Here is a 15,351-nt window from a genome sequence, read left to right on the forward strand (position 1 = left end):
CTTCGAATGTGACTGTTCTGTCCAGATGTGTGCAGTTGTCTTCTTCGACGTGACACTCATATTTCCTAAGTGAATTATCTCCTCTTTCTTGTGCTAGGCATGAACGTATTTGCGTCCTCCATTTCGTGTGCCTAATAGACTGATGGATGACGTTTGGTGTAAGCAGACGTCTCTCGCACCATTTTCTCAACTTCTCATTCGATCCTGCTCGTTGGTCTGGCTCACATCTCTCCCATCATACTTCACTCTTCTCGGCTCCTTCTCCAGCCCATCCCACATTTCATTACTGTAATACCCAAAGCAAACATCGCAGTTCCCATACTTGCCACAGCCTTTGGGCTCCCTACGACCCGTATACACATTGAAGACCCAATCTGCTGGTCTCTCACCCCACGGACCGCTCTTGAGGTCCTACTTATCAGGCGCCTCAGGAAAGTCAATCTGATGGCGCGGCTTGGAGCGATTCGTGAGCGTATGAAGATCCCTGCCCCTCTTCCTCGCTACTTCAATCGCGCGACGGAACCAGACCTTGCTCTTTTCATTCGGTGAGGGTTCTCCTCCGCGCCCAGGACTAAAAGTAGTGATGGGCCCACTGCTCTTCTCCACGTTCTCCAGATACACAGCTTTCGTCACTGCGATTCCGGGCCCTGGGACTCCGGTCAGAGACAGCATATTATACTTGCGATTTCTCTCATTCGTGAGAGTATCTTTTCGTATAGGTCGTCCTCCGATCAGAGAAATGATGGCATCTTCGAAGCCTTGTTCCTCGTTCGGTTCCCATTTGATGTAAGATTCGCTGAGTGATCCCCATAGAACCAGGGCTTCATAATTCCATACACTCTCCAAGAAGCAGCGTTCCAGATACGCTCCGTCGCTCTCCCAATCTTCTGCGCTGTCGTCTCTTTGGTAGCAGGCCTCGAGCTCAATGTCTTGGATGTCCATGCAGAGGTGCTTCAATTTCCTCATATTGCTGAGTTCTTCTGGGCGGAAGGCTGCGCAGCGATCGCCGTGGATTTTATGGGGATTGTCATGATAGTCATAGAACATCAGACTTTCCAGGGTGTTCCCTTGGTAGGTGCCGAGATTGCGAACGAGTTCGTCCGCGTCTTCGAGTCGAGTCGCATCGCCGGCGCGGAAAGAGGCTGTGATGAGTCCTGATGGGACGGCAGTAAGAGCAGTGAGGAATTCTTGCCCAAATTCCCCACAACTGTCCAGGAAGAGATGTTTGACAGGGGAGGTTCCAGCAGGTAGAAGGTTCCTCCAGGGCGTCCTGTCTTGGAAATCACCTACGCAATCTCTAAAGTATATCTTTTCGAGGCTTGGGAGACGGAGGAACTGAACAAGAAATCCTGTGTTGCAAGGCCAGGTATTGGGATGATAGGCCGCATCCAGCCAAGTTCCGGTGGGCAGACCAACAGCGACTGAACGAAGATTTTTGAGGCCAGGTCCCCAAGAAGTTTTCTTGTTGTGAGAGTCGTTGATAAAAGTTTGAAGCCAGTCGAGACATGACCTCGATACCGTCCCATCCCGCGCCGTCATGACAAACTTGACGTCTCGAAGCCTAGGACAATTTGCAACGAGGAGAGCTTTCAGGTAAATGTCGTAGCCATCAATAATTTGTGTACGTGCCTCCTCGGCGCGTGTACCGGGAATAAGATCACTCTGTGCTTGATCTAATGGCTCCATGTAGTCGTCGATTTCACCAGGCATGAACTCCCAGGTTGTTGGCGACCGTGAGCTCTGATCGATTGGAACGTCGAAGTCAAGCGTCTTCCATGCATCCCATCCTGTGCGATCATACCAAAGCTCCAGACTTCGAACGTGCCAGGCTAGAATTGGGTCACCATATCCGTAAGCGCTCCGGAGGAGTGTGGGAACAGTCGTTGGGTCAATATCAGACGAAATACAATACTTTGTATGAGCGTCGCGATGGCGTTTGAGAACGTCTGCAGAGCATGCGAATAAATGCTTGCAGGTATATGCGAAGTCGATCTGAGATGCGGGAGGTATGTAGTCGATGATATGATGAACGAGTTCAGTCGCAAGATTTGTGATGAAGCACGAGCTGTTGGTATTGACTGCACAAACGTCGCTCAAGTCAGATGGATGGGAAGGCAAAGAGGCGGTGAAGGTGAAATTAAAAAGGGCTCCTTTCCATTCGTCCATGTTGTGTTTTGGGGAGCTATGAAGCGAACGCCGGATTGAGACGAGTAACCGACTTTATACCTATCGTGAGAAGCCAACTCAAAGCATGAGACTTTGTCTCGGCGTGGTGCAAGCGGTTTGGCGTTTAGGCATCCTTCTGCTGCCTTCGGCTAATAGAGTGCTAGTTTTGCCGACGCTTCCATCTCCAATTGTAGCCCGTACACGAGTAGCACAACCAATTATGCGCATTTCTGGAGACAGTCGAGAGTTGTGGTCAATCTGGCTCGCACGTCGAAGTGTCAACGTGTAGCGTACGCCACCACAAGATCATATGTCTGGTACGATGGATGGTGGTGATGAGGTATGCGGTGTCGCGTAAGCAAAGGTATCTAGTTTGTGCCTCGTGAGGATGACATGAGCGCGAAGGTAGCTATGCGCTGTAGGAGCTGATAAAGTACTGCTGTGATGTCAGTCTGGTGAGCGAGGGTGTGAAGAGTGCAACGTACTGTCAGGACCGACTCGTCATCGCCATTATCGTTGGGTAGGTAAACGTAGAGGATGAGTGCATGCTCATGACAGAAGCCTTGAGAATGTCAGCATGTTGGCAGATTTGAAGTTCGTACGACTTACAAGCGATCACTCGTCCCCCCAGCCTACCCACACTCATGACCTTACCCCAGTCACGCCCATCGATCCTCACTGTAGCCCAGCCTTCTTCACTACGCCCGTCTGCCGTGCCCAGCTGCTTCATACGCGTGCTTGGGTGTTCAGCTACGCCATCCTCTCCACCAGCGACGTGGCCAGGGTCGAGTTCTGGATTACTAAGATCGGTCCAGATGGAGGATATGTTCATGGCGTCGGATCGGATCCTCATCCTGAGGCAGCCGTGCATGTTGGCGGCAACCTCTAGTCGTGTCCTTGATGCCGTCGTCGCGGTGCTTGCCTTGGTGTCTGCCAGCGCGAGCTTGGTGAACCTGTCGCTGATGCTCTTCAGCTGCATCAGAGGAGGCAGTATGATGTGTACGTCTGGCTCTCTACAGACGGGCTCATGCAGGTGCGCTACAGTGTCTGGCGCAAGCACTCGCACGGGTATCTCCTGCGTGACAATGGTCTCACGGTTTCCTCCACCAAATTCGTTGTCAAAGGCAGCGTCGAAGCCATCGTCGTTGTTGGCTGTGGCTGCAGGGAAGGCGCTGTACGTGTTCGAGGAGGTCGTGGTGACGATGGTGAGGGCAAGCATGGGCAGGTTGTCCTTCTTGGTGAGGCGTATCTGGGCCGACGTGGCATTGAGGGCTGACTTGAGAGCGCGATTCAGCGACGTGAGCGGAACTTCGAGGTTGATGACGTTGTTCGCTGCTGACTGCACGCTGATGGTCTCGAAGATAGAGTCCTGCGCGGCGCATTAACATCCAGCCAGCGAAAGATGAGACGGCATGCTTACAATAGAGAGGACACTGCATGCGGTTAGAACGAGAGACACCGAGGTATGAGGCGTCTACTCACGCCCATACTTGAGTGCCCTGCTCTGGTATGATGGTGAAGCATACTTGCTCTTCGCTGAGCTTCACCCACGCGAGCGGGCCGAGCGAATTGAGTGACGCCGTGAGCTCTGCAAGGGGTTAGTCGCAGATTGAAGTGTCGCCTTATGCACCTACTCGTAAAGGTATTAATATTCTGTATTGACGCCTTGAAGCGCATCTTGCCGGTGTTGTCGCACGACGCAGTTGGGAAGTCGCGACGCGTCGAGAAATGTGGAGGGGAGGCCAAGCGAACGTCATCGTCTGCGCATCATTCACCACATCATCACCAGCGACCTTCACCAACTCTCCCGGTCAGCGTCGCGCAATCATCTTGTCTTATTGCGCGCAGTCTAATACATGAAGTGTCGATGAAACAGCGAAACAGCCCAAGCTTATTTATCCTCGACTACCTACGACGATGCAGCGACTTCCAACCTGGGAAGTCGTGTTCCGAACATGAACACCACTATCGCAACCCTCTTTCTACGCCTGTCTCTGCACGGAGACACCAGTGTTCGATATCGTTGTCTTCGAATACATCTAGTCAGACATTAGCAGGGACGGCTGGCACGCCATGTACAACTAACCTGTCCGCTGGTTCCTTGTATCTCATATCGACCTGCGCCGGAGATTGGGACATTCGCGCCGCTCTTCGTAGTCGCCGAGACTGCAGTAAACGATACTGTTCCAAAATTTGGTGTAGTTACAAGCTGGCCTGGGATCACCTGGTATGCCTGCACAAACCAGTTTGCCGCCAGCGCAGTCAATGAGGACGGATCCACGCCATTCGGAGCTGTGAGTGTCTGTGTTGTCCTCTTGTTCTGCGTCTTGTTCTCAATCGTCACAGTACCCCCTGCAGTAGCCACGCTGACTGTCACGGTGATAGAATTACCGTTGGCAACAGGAACCGTCGAAGTGGTATCTGTCACCGGACCGGGGAAGTATGCAGAGAAGCTTCTGAGCGTACTGTTGTACACGATGCCACCACCGAGCACGTTCTCCTGTTCAAGTGTGTCCCCAATGCCGACCCAGATCGAGAGTCGGTTGCTACCCGATAAGTTCGGTACTGTGAACTGTATATGCAGTTAGTACTCATATCACATGCAGCACGAGAGTCACTCACAGTGCCTGTTACGCTGGCAAACGAGTCGCCTTGAGGCGCTTTGAGTACTGCACCCCCACGATTCAAGTCGAAGGCGGCAGATGCAGCTGACACCCAGCACGCGAGAATAGTACTGGTTTTCATGGTTGACTTCGATCTGACCAGTAAAGAGAGGAAATGCCGTGCGACAAGACGTCCAATGAGAAGAGATGCAAAAGCTTCCGGGTTTGAAGAGCGGAAGTGGTTGACGTTCCAGAAGGATATTTGAGATTCTGGAGTCTATACCTGACAGCACCACATGGACTATATTGCTTCCATGGGATCGTACCTGGTTGATAAAGGCTCGTTCCTCGCGATCAGATCCCACTCTCTTCAACAGCCTATTCTCTCGGCCCACTGCACGCTTCAACAATCCGATCAGCACGTGACTACAACCCTTTGGCCTCCGTCGCTATCCAGCTGGGCACCTTATGATCGGCCAATGACAAAGGCGAAATTCTTTTGTACCATCCCAGCGTATCCGTACGAATGGCACGCGTTAATGAGGAACGGGGGTTGGACAATATAAACAAATGGTAAGGATTGGTACCCCACAACTTGGCGCGACGGCAAAGTAGAATAGATTGAGGCTCACGCAACCTTGTCCCAACGTCCGCGAACATCATCCTATCCGAAAAGCGGATCAACCATTCACAGTTCTTTGGTGGCCTGAGTTCTCGTTGTACAAGTGGGGCGTTATACGTTCCGCCGCTCACATGCATGCAACTGCCGACGGCATGACAAGACTTCTAATACTTGTGGAATATGGAAGAGTAGCATCACTGGACTAATTCGGGCTCGAGGAATACCTTTGCCAATCACAGCAGTGCTGTCGCCGACCAAAGACGCCCAGCTCAGCATCATCATGAGATGGGGCTAATTGGCTAAGCCGACGATGAAGTATCTGCAACCCGATCAGCAGCACTATGGATGCCATGAGCTTCCAATACGATAGGTCATATCAACGTGAGTGGTTGAAGAGCGTTCGACATTGTAATCCAGGAGCGTTGATGTGGAGGCCACCCACTCATGCGACGACATCGTGCATCCACATTCATCTTTCGAGTCCCAAAGCGCATTAGCTTTCATCCAGCGCAAGATTCTGCCCATCGATGTCTTGACCAAGACCGAGTTTTGCCTTTGCGACACGGCATACCCGCTCGGCATTACCACCCTTGACCCCGGCGGTATCGCATGCATTTTCCACACTGTTGTATAAAATACTGAGCAGCAAGCATACCTCTTACCACCTCGATCTTCTCCTTTCAAGCAGGACATCACCAGCCTTCAAAATGAAGGTTTTTAGTGCTACCGCGCTTGCACTTGTTGCACCCACAACGGCGCTTCTGCGCTTCCCATGCGCTCAGTTAGTCATCGACAGGCTAGACCCTCTGGTCACACCAGGCCAGGCTCCCTCGCCGCATTTACATCAAATTCTTGGAGGTAACTCCTTCAACGTCACCATGGATCCAGAGAAGGACATGCCAGGAGAGTCAACATGCACATCATGCCAGTTCAGCGAGGACTTCTCCGTATGTTGAATCAACCATCTGTCAACTGAACGACATTGCTAATGGATCTGTAGAACTACTGGACAGCCGTTCTATACTTCAAAGCCAGAAATGGTACATACAAGCGCGTTCCCCAGATCCCCAACTCTGGCTTCAACGGCGTAAACGGAGGCATGACAGTGTATTATATGCAAGACGGCCTCTACAACTTCCAGCAAACCTCCAAAGTCCAGGCTTTTCAACCCGGCTTCCGCATGTTCATCGGCGACGTCAACGCGCGCACCAAAGACGAAGCAGAACGCTTCCGCCAGCTAACATTTACTTGCTTGGACACTATCAACACGCGCGACCCACAGACTCTCGACTTTCCCACCCAGCCGTGTAAGACGGGTATCATGACTGCTGTTCGCTTTCCCACGTACGTCTTCCTCCCCCATCCCCTTTCACGAATGCAGCATGTCAGTCTACTAATATGCCCTAGGTGCTGGGATGGTGTCAACTTGGACTCTCCAGACCACATGGCACACATGTCCTACCCAGAATTTGGGTCTTTCGAGTCCGGCGGCCCCTGCCCCGCCAGCCACCCCGTGCGCATGGGTCAGCTCTTCTACGAAGTCATCTGGGACACGAGCAAGTTTAACAACAAGGCTGATTGGCCGGAAGATGGCAGTCAACCATTCGTCTGGAGTTTCGGCGATGGGTAAGTCAAGGACTCTTATACTAGCTGGTGTGATTGCTAATGGTTTCTGGCAGCACGGGCTATGCAAATCATGGCGATTACCTCTTCGGCTGGCAAGGCGACGCACTTCAACGCGCTCTTGACTCGCCTTGCTACCAGAATTGTCCCACGCTCAAGACGCAGGATGCTGCTGCGATGAACAAATGCACTGTTCCGCGTGTTGTCAAAGAGGAGATTGATGCGTGGGTTAATGAGTTGCCTGGTGGCCACCAAGCACAGTATGTCAAGAAGCGATGGGCTGAGTAGAAGTGCACTCATTCATAGTATGAATCCAAGATTGATTCGGATTGAGATAAAGAAATTATGACTATGGACTCTGGTAGCTACTGAGTAGGTAATGCTAAGTGAGATGCATCTTTGCATCTCATCTTGCTAGTAATACATGGGATGTTCTGAAAAGAAACTTTCTAATGATGGTATATGACTCCGGCCGAAATATGGCACTGCGGTTTGCGACGAAATGTTGTGTGCAAGGAAAGACCGCTGTTGAAAAAAGGAAAATTTGCGCGGTTGCGCTGTTAACCGCGTGCGAGCCATTCGCGGGATCGAATGCGCGGTAAGGGTTTGTGGAGACTGCACTTAGCTGTCCCACGTATGCGGATCACGGTGATCTCGCTCGAGTCTGCTTCGCTTTGTAGCGCAGAGTCACCTGCGTCGCCGTTCCGTACCCGTGGTGCTGGGCATGTGCATAGGACTCCCGCACTGTCAACGGCGTCTTCATCGTCTTCCAGGTATATTGTGGGCGCGACGGAACTTCCTCCGTCTTCGCTTTTTTCTTCAAAGAGACCGATCTCCTTGTCCCAGATTTCATGTCTGCTTTGCCTCTTCAATCCTAGACTCTTGACAATCTCTTCGAGCTCCGCCGCACTAATCCTGGCTCTTCCGCTCATCGCCTTTTCGAAATCGGGATCGGAGTCTTTGGGCGGGGAGTATGTGAAGCCGCTGAGTTGTGACCAGTCGCTCACTCTACGTGTGCTGACGGTAGATACGGAGAAGCGCGAAGATGGTCCTGGTTTTGTGACCCTACGAGGGCTGGATCGGGTTGAGGGTGCTTCGATGTCGAAGTCAAGGTTAGATTCGTCGTCGTGAAAGCGTGTTAGGCTGTTGTTGTTATGGCCGTGAGAGGGGAAGTATGCTGTATCAGGGCGGTAGATAACTGTTTGGCCAGAATAGCGAGAGTTATACGAGTTGTAGGAGTCATCCATCTCCGGCTCGTAAGACTCGGAGTAGCTGGGAACGAGATCGTCAACATCGCCGTGAATGAGGTGAACAGTGCTGCCGGCGATGGGGCCAGAGATGGCGGCCACACGCGGGGCTTTGCGGGGTGTATCGAGAGGATCACGGATTGCTCTACCAAGAGGCACCAAAGTACTGAGGTTGACGGCTATCATGGCAGCTAGGAATTCGATCATGCCCCAGGTAGTGAAATTCAAGTCGAAGTTGTTGCGATGGCCAACGTGACCCCAAGAGGTGTAGACCGTTCGGGTTCTGATGATGGCTACAGCGCATACACTGCAGATGTGTTAGCGGCCAATACTTCAGGGGCACCTTTGCGAACTATGAGAACATACAAGAGACCCAATAATAGAACTGCGAGGATGTGTAGCTTGGCTCCAAGATTGGAAGGAGTACCGACGGCGATGGGTAAAACAACGACGACCATCAGCACGTTGGACGCTGTGTTGATCGCTAGACGAATGGGTCAGGTCTGTTTGTTGGAGGCAAGAGTGTTGTACTTACAGTAATTCGCCATGGCCCAAATCTCGGACTCGCTTTGCGACATACACAATGCCGTATTATCGCGCGAGAGATCCCAAGCCGCCACGAGCGGTACACACTGAGCAAGAAGCGATGTGAACCATTCAATTGTGTGCCAGAACACGAGTACTAGGTGTGTCAGCTTTTGCTCCTGAAAGCTAGGTTGATTTAGACATACGGATGAGGCAGATGAGAAGGAAAGTGCGTCCCATCTGTAGATACGACTGGCGTCTAGCACTTGTAAGAGGCAAAAGAGTGAAAGCAGCCGACAGCTTCACGAGACCAAGCCCAAAGATGATGAATGAGTTCAACGCCCACATCCACGGACCCATTTGGACGGTCTTGCTGGCGGGTAAGACATAGTCGTCTTGCTGCTGTCCCAGACCGAGCTCTACGACTCCAGTGAACGTGATGAAGATTCCTATTGTGCATAACTATTCTGTGTCAGCAAATATGAGCCATGTCATTGAACTGCACTGAACTTACAGCGGCCAGAACCATTAGTCCATCATCGATGCCGAAGGAGCGAAGGAGCTTTCCACGAGTGAAGGCTCTGAGCGAGTAAACCAACAGCGCGGTCAAGACCAGCGTAACGACAATGGCAAGATGAAGGGGCCCCTTGTCGTGGACTAGCCAGGGCAGCGGAGTTTCTGTTTTCGGGACTGCGCTGGCATCGACACCCATTGCGTGAGCTGACGGTAGCAGTGTCCTGTTTGCTCCGTGTGTTCATGCAGAGTTGCCGACCAGGCGAAGGTGAGGTGATTGAAACGATTGAATGTCTGATGAGAAGTACACGGGTGAAACGACTGTATGGCAGGAAGAAAGGACTGTGGTCGAGAGGAATAGAGGGGCACGGGATGTTTAGAGGAGAGCGTCTTGTACGACGAATTGGACATGGCGTTTCAGCCCGGGGTACCACCGCAGACACAGGCGCGTGGTTCACGGCTCCTCGCCGACGTCGCTATAGAGATAGCAAAGCTGCGCATGCACAGTGGGGAGCCAATCGAGTTGTCATAGTCTGCAAGGTACGCGAGCGGGGTGTTTTGTTTTCCCGTTGCGCCTTTGGATTAGTCCTCCACTGCAGGGCTTTTAGTGCCTTCCATGGTACAGCCCAGTCGCTCTAGTAATGCTATCGGGCGCCTGGGGACGGGATTATCAGGTACCGCTTCGGAAGGCTCCAGGACGCGACTGCTTTTCTCAAGGTTGACCCTCTTTGCCAGGGGCCAGTTCAGGGCTCTGGAGGGTCTTCCTCAGGGTCAATACGGTGGGCGTCCCCTCCCGCATACCAGCGTACGCTACCAAGTTCGCACCAAGCACAGCAAGTAACATATGAGTCCTCTGAAGACGAGATCTCGTTCCGATGGGAGATTGCATCATCGTGAGAGAGTGGATGCGCCTCTGTCTCCACACCATGCAGCCCGAAACAGCAGTAGTGAAGATTGTGGCTTGGAATCGAAGCAGTACCAATGCAGCATTGCAGTACAGCCCCAAAAGAACAAACAGAAAAAACGAACTTCGAAGTCTAATGCCCTCCAGGGATGTATTTGTGAGATGGGTTCGTGTGGATGGGTGGAGAATGGCGCATTCTCTCCTGCATGCGACTGGTGGATCGTCGCGTTGCTTTTGCTCGTGATCTTCAGATTGACGAACGGGTATTGCGAATTCCAGCGCCACAACGATATGCGAGATGCAGGAGACCTTGCAAGCACGAGGTATCATCGATGGAAGGTCTGAGACAGGCTGGACTGCGGAGGTCGCACTGAGCCACGCGAGGAGGCGCATTACAACACCGATGTCTCCAATGGGATAGACTCGTGGCTCACTGGCTACCTAGGCATCGGCGGTGCATCTCACTTCAGATCTGGTGGACATGATGAAACGCGATCCTAGAAAAAGCATTGATGCGTTGGTGTGCGATGGGTTCATAGAGTTGAGGGGGTATTGGAGGTGGTTAGAATGGTAGCGAAGGTGTCGCTCCAGTGGCATCGAGGATGGTGGCTTGCGCTTTGTCCGTTTAGAAGCTGGTGGCGGGGAAGGAAATCTCGACGAGCCGGCCTTGGCACGCTAACTCGACCCAACAACTGGCGCAGACAAGACGCTCTGAAGCTATCCTTCAATCCTACACTGGCGTATGCGCACAGCACAGCGTCTGCCGCAACCCGACCCAAATGTCTCCTCCCGGTCCCGCAGACCATCAACACACAGTCCCGTCAACCCCTCCGACGGGCCTCGAGCGCTGCGACTAGTTACAGACGAGGATCACTGAGCCTTTCGAGATACGCATCAAACTCCCATCTACCGCACAGGCGCTCGATCTTCGCCCTACACCTAAAAAGCCCTTGAGGGGGTTCTATTTTGATGCGAAAAGGCCTCCATGGTGTGACTGTGGAGAAACACGCTGGTTGCACGAATCCCGGAAGTCAGTCGACGCATGTACAGAGCCGGAGCGATGTGCACGCTGTCTGGTCAAAATCATACAGACCGGTTGTTTGTTTGAGCTTCGATGAAGCATTTGACGGGCTAAGGCTAATGTTGTTCTTCGCACTTTTCCATTGTTTCTTGGTATACTGAACATCAGCCCTTCATCTCAGTACCCTGCGACAACCACTGCGATTGCAACTACCGTTGCCACCTGTCCAGCTATCACCCAAGACCCGCGCGCACCGGTGCTCTCCAGGAGATCCCATGGCTCTTCTTCTTCGGGTTCTCGGCTACCCTCAGCCACATGGTCGGGTGTGACGCATACGACGTGTGTCTCTGTCGTGCCGTCGGCAAGGTAAGCCGCGAACACGGATGGTACAGGCCGCTTGACGGAAACGTCATACGATTCGAAGCTACCGGCCTCACGGTCCCGTTGATTATATTTGATTGAATAAGTATCCATGAGCCTTGTGTGAAATCGCTCAGGAACGTGTTCTCCTGGTGGCGGTTTATCATCACATGTCTGGTTCGAGAAGCCAAGAACTGGGGCTGCGTTGATTCATTAGCAATCAGCGCTGTCAGAAGGAAGATGCAGACACTCACTCCTCACAATCAACGGGGCCAGTATTTCGCTGGGACAAGCATCTCTGATTCGATCGCTGTCGATGTCCTCACATTCCATGCCGTCCATGGAGACCCCAGAAGTCACAGGTGGAAAAGAAATTTCGCGTAATACATCCATGCACTCAGCACTCAGCACACCTTCGCAGCCGTTCTCGCCTGTTCCTGTAGCTGAAGCATTGATGGCTTTAAACCGATGGAAGCAACCCATAGTTACGCTTGTCAACTCTGGATGGCTGATATAAGCAGTAGTCGAACTGTAACTGAACCCTTGGCGGTCATTCACGGCGAGCGATATGTACCAGTCTTCCTCGGATGTCATCTGAAACCCGGTCTGGCCAGAGGAGTTGTACGTAGGCGTTGTAATAGGACACCATGGTGTGTTATCGTTGAGCTGGGCGAAACAGGACTGTAAGAGAGTGATTGCTATGAGTAAATAGGCGGGTAGGAAGTTTGAAGTAGCCATCGTATTTGGCAAGAGGTCGTAGCTGCGGAAACGTATCAAAGTAAGCAACGTGACCATACTATATAGAGGACATGTTAGCAATGGTGTACTCCGGAGTAGTTGGCTATGCTGCACAAGAGTCATAGTTGCCCGCCTGAAGTGGTCAGGACTAGGTTGATTGGAAGCAGTATACCCGGCAGCGACTACTGCGCCGTACCCCATGTTCATTGTTTATCGTACACTAGAAGCTAACAGGCAGAGATCCGTGGTTGAAGAATAAGGCAAGCAACACGCCGCGCCGGATGACTGCCGGCTTGGCGCAGCTGCCCTGAAGACCTGCGGATAAGAGACAGAAAGCGCTTGAACATGTTATCGTGGTGGTGGCAGTGCTAGAGTATGGGGTTTAATGACGTCGATTTTGTGGATTCGATGTGACTTGAGTCGCATACAAATCTACCTCACCAGGTCACGCGCGCGACTGAGAAGCTCAATTCCACTACATACCAAGCCCTTGGAGCTGTTGGATATTCAGATACCACAACATGGATACGACCGCTCTTCTTGCCCCAAATGGATAGCCTGTTAGGTACCTTACGACAGCGAAAAGCACTGAGTGCACATGCCTTCCGCAGAGACCTAAGCGCGCTCCTGCTATCGAAAGCCAGTGCGAGCTTCACGACGCGGGCAGCTTGATTCGAATAGTGCCCGGTGCCATCGATGGGCTTCAACTAGTCGCTCTCCCCGCCTTACAGAATTGGCATGGCCGCATCTCGCTCGTCCGGTGTCAGAGAGGTTAGATAAATTTACTTTGGAGACGTGAAATGTCGGTAAGAGTATGGATTTTGACGCGCCGCTTCACACATTTCCTCAAAAGTATTAATGAAGCGTCGTAAACGCCGATGTTCTTGGAGAATCGTGAGAAGCCTGGAGGAATTGCAGACATGAAGCGAAAATTGATACTAAAACACCCCGCTACCTCCGCGTTGGATTCCTCACGATAAGCCTCCCGAGGTCCTATTCGATTGGTATGCCGACAAGACGGCAAATGAATGCCCAGAGTTTTTTCATGGGACTAAACAGAATGGTTGCCATACTATAGGAGTGTTTGGAATCATTCATGACCCACGTCGAAGATACTTCGCCTTGCTGGATCAGAGTATGTGAAGATCGGTCGACTCCGGCGTAGTTGTAGGTAACAGCTCTAACCATTGGACAGACACAGGGTTCATTGATGAACGCAAGACATCTGGTGCATGTCGCCAAATCCGTAGATAATAACTAGAGTCCGCAGCTAGAGACAGTTGCAAATGCTCAGGTAATGAAAATGGTGTTCCTGACAAGGGTTGGTCGACATGCCCCACCATCGAATCCCCTCACTAGAGAAAAGTTTGCCGCAACACTGCCCCACCAAACCACCTCTTGCATACCGACAAACTTCAAACCTCGTTATGCCCTATTGACTGTCAATATATACGATCGTGAACAACAGCTTTCCATCATTACTAAGCAACAACTGGCCTAATGGCCCAATGGCAAGGCGCTTGACTACGACTCCGTTCGATATCAAGAGATTCCAGGTTGTAAGTAGCTCTCAGAAGCCTCCTATTCGAATCGCAAAGCTGACAGCCCCGCTGCGACCCCTGGTTAGGTCACATTCACAGCTCCAGCTGTCTTAGCATCCATCTTTTCGCATCGGTGGTTTAGTGGTAAAATTAGCCGTTGCCATCCTTCACAGGACAGTTTCGGCTAGCCCCGGGTTCGATTCCCGGCCGATGCATTCTTTTTGGCGTTCTAGACGTCGTCGCGGTGTTGTGGTGGTGGTGGTGGTGGGAGGTGTTGGTGGAGGTTGAGGATGGGGAACTTTTTGAGGTTTGGCGGAACACCAACACCAAGACCCTCCTGAACAAAGAAAACAGAATGTACGCGGGAGTCATGATTCATGCTTGAGCTTATTATCCTGCTGCGCAACGAAGTCACTGCAAATGAGTTATCCTTTAGCTGTCTTACATGTTCTGCTTCACGACCTCGCATGCCTCGTCGCGAACTCTCGAGCTGTGAAGCAAGTTCTGGTCATTCACTGCGATGGTCACTATCAACCCGTTCATGTCATCTCTGTACATCGTGGTATACTTTTACAAAATGCACCAGCCACTTTCTGCGAAGTCACTGTTTTTAACCTCAATGCACACAACATCACTGCAATTGCAGACGATGTCAAAGTGTCGCCTTTGTTCGGAGTGCATGGAAGTTCTATCATTCCTAGCCTGCGCTATTAACAGAGCGATCCATGGATTGGTGAAGAAGGTAAGAGAGACCTGGGTACACCGCTCCTGCAATCACTCGGTGATCAAGCGAGAAGTCTCAGATATCTCAGCAATCGCAGGCGGCCACTTCTCGCTTCCTATATCATCGAAGTCATACGATTACTCGCCTGAGCCAGTACCGCAACCACAGGCAATCACTCAAGAACTGCGCCGAACCATCATGAATCCCAACAAGAACCTCCCATACCGCGAGCCAGCAACAGCGAAGAAGACAAATCAAGTGAGCGACGTCCAACTGCACACTTGCACCATTCCAGCGACTAACCTTGTCAGACGCTGCAAGACTTGGGCTTCACAAACCCACTAAGAGCAGTCAGCACCAACGCCAAAGATGACGGCGAAATCATATCAGCCAAAACACCAACTGACTCCAATATCGGCCACACGAAAGGTTTCGGGGAAAGCATCGCCGAGGCGATGTCAACCGCCATGCAGCTCCCCATAGCAACTGCCAACTACCAGTTGAGGCAGGAAGTCAAGCGCTCGGCATCCAGTGAGCTCCTAAAGATTGACGATCTCAACATCTACCAAAGCGCATGCGCCGCGTATAAACTAGGATTGGAAAGAGGTTGGAGCAAGGAGAGATTACTGGAGTCGGTCGAGGAGTGGAAGGTGTTTGAGGCAAACTCGAGGCGGAAGTAAGACTGGCGCTTGGGAGAGATGGCTTGCGAGGCGCTTGAGAAGAGACCTCGGGACGGTTAGATTTGGGTGGCTGATGCAGGCCTT

The 15,351-nt window shown here is 51.9% G+C and overlaps 5 protein-coding genes and 2 non-coding genes across 7 annotated transcripts; 4 read left to right on the forward strand and 3 right to left on the reverse strand.

Moving 5' to 3' along the window:
* Positions 1-411: 411 nt before the first annotated feature.
* J4E90_007444 (uncharacterized protein) lies at positions 412-3,843 on the reverse strand (the record flags this gene model as incomplete). The annotated part of the gene is made up of 6 exons (XM_051436983.1): positions 412-1,740; positions 2,652-2,728; positions 2,776-3,535; positions 3,587-3,599; positions 3,649-3,754; positions 3,801-3,843. The coding sequence occupies 6 exons, from the start codon at positions 3,841-3,843 to the stop codon at positions 412-414; spliced, it is 2,328 nt and encodes a 775-aa protein (XP_051288729.1).
* Positions 3,844-4,148: 305 nt separating this feature from the next.
* On the reverse strand, positions 4,149-4,911 carry J4E90_007445 (uncharacterized protein; the record flags this gene model as incomplete). Its single annotated transcript, XM_051436984.1, has 3 exons — positions 4,149-4,205; positions 4,253-4,738; positions 4,789-4,911. 3 exons carry the CDS (start codon positions 4,909-4,911, stop codon positions 4,149-4,151), a joined length of 666 nt encoding a protein of 221 aa, XP_051288730.1.
* A 1,187-nt stretch (positions 4,912-6,098) lies between these two features.
* J4E90_007446 (uncharacterized protein) lies at positions 6,099-7,302 on the forward strand (the record flags this gene model as incomplete). The annotated part of the gene is made up of 4 exons (XM_051436985.1): positions 6,099-6,338; positions 6,392-6,735; positions 6,799-7,017; positions 7,071-7,302. The coding sequence occupies 4 exons, from the start codon at positions 6,099-6,101 to the stop codon at positions 7,300-7,302; spliced, it is 1,035 nt and encodes a 344-aa protein (XP_051288731.1).
* A 272-nt stretch (positions 7,303-7,574) lies between these two features.
* On the reverse strand, positions 7,575-9,498 carry J4E90_007447 (uncharacterized protein; the record flags this gene model as incomplete). The annotated part of the gene is made up of 5 exons (XM_051436986.1): positions 7,575-8,568; positions 8,628-8,745; positions 8,797-8,943; positions 8,993-9,248; positions 9,301-9,498. 5 exons carry the CDS (start codon positions 9,496-9,498, stop codon positions 7,575-7,577), a joined length of 1,713 nt encoding a protein of 570 aa, XP_051288732.1.
* A 4,318-nt stretch (positions 9,499-13,816) lies between these two features.
* Positions 13,817-13,953, forward strand: J4E90_007448. Its single transcript has one exon. It is a non-coding gene; the product is annotated as a tRNA-Arg (tRNA).
* A 37-nt stretch (positions 13,954-13,990) lies between these two features.
* J4E90_007449 lies at positions 13,991-14,078 on the forward strand. Its single transcript has one exon. It is a non-coding gene; the product is annotated as a tRNA-Gly (tRNA).
* Positions 14,079-14,785: 707 nt separating this feature from the next.
* J4E90_007450 (uncharacterized protein) lies at positions 14,786-15,267 on the forward strand (the record flags this gene model as incomplete). Its single annotated transcript, XM_051436987.1, has 2 exons — positions 14,786-14,845; positions 14,899-15,267. The coding sequence occupies 2 exons, from the start codon at positions 14,786-14,788 to the stop codon at positions 15,265-15,267; spliced, it is 429 nt and encodes a 142-aa protein (XP_051288733.1).
* Between the last annotated feature and the right edge of the window lie 84 nt (positions 15,268-15,351).

Source organism: Alternaria incomplexa, assembly GCF_024043165.1.
Source record: "Alternaria incomplexa strain BMP 0042 chromosome Unknown scaffold_11, whole genome shotgun sequence".
NCBI classification, from domain to species: Eukaryota; Fungi; Ascomycota; class Dothideomycetes; order Pleosporales; family Pleosporaceae; genus Alternaria; species Alternaria incomplexa.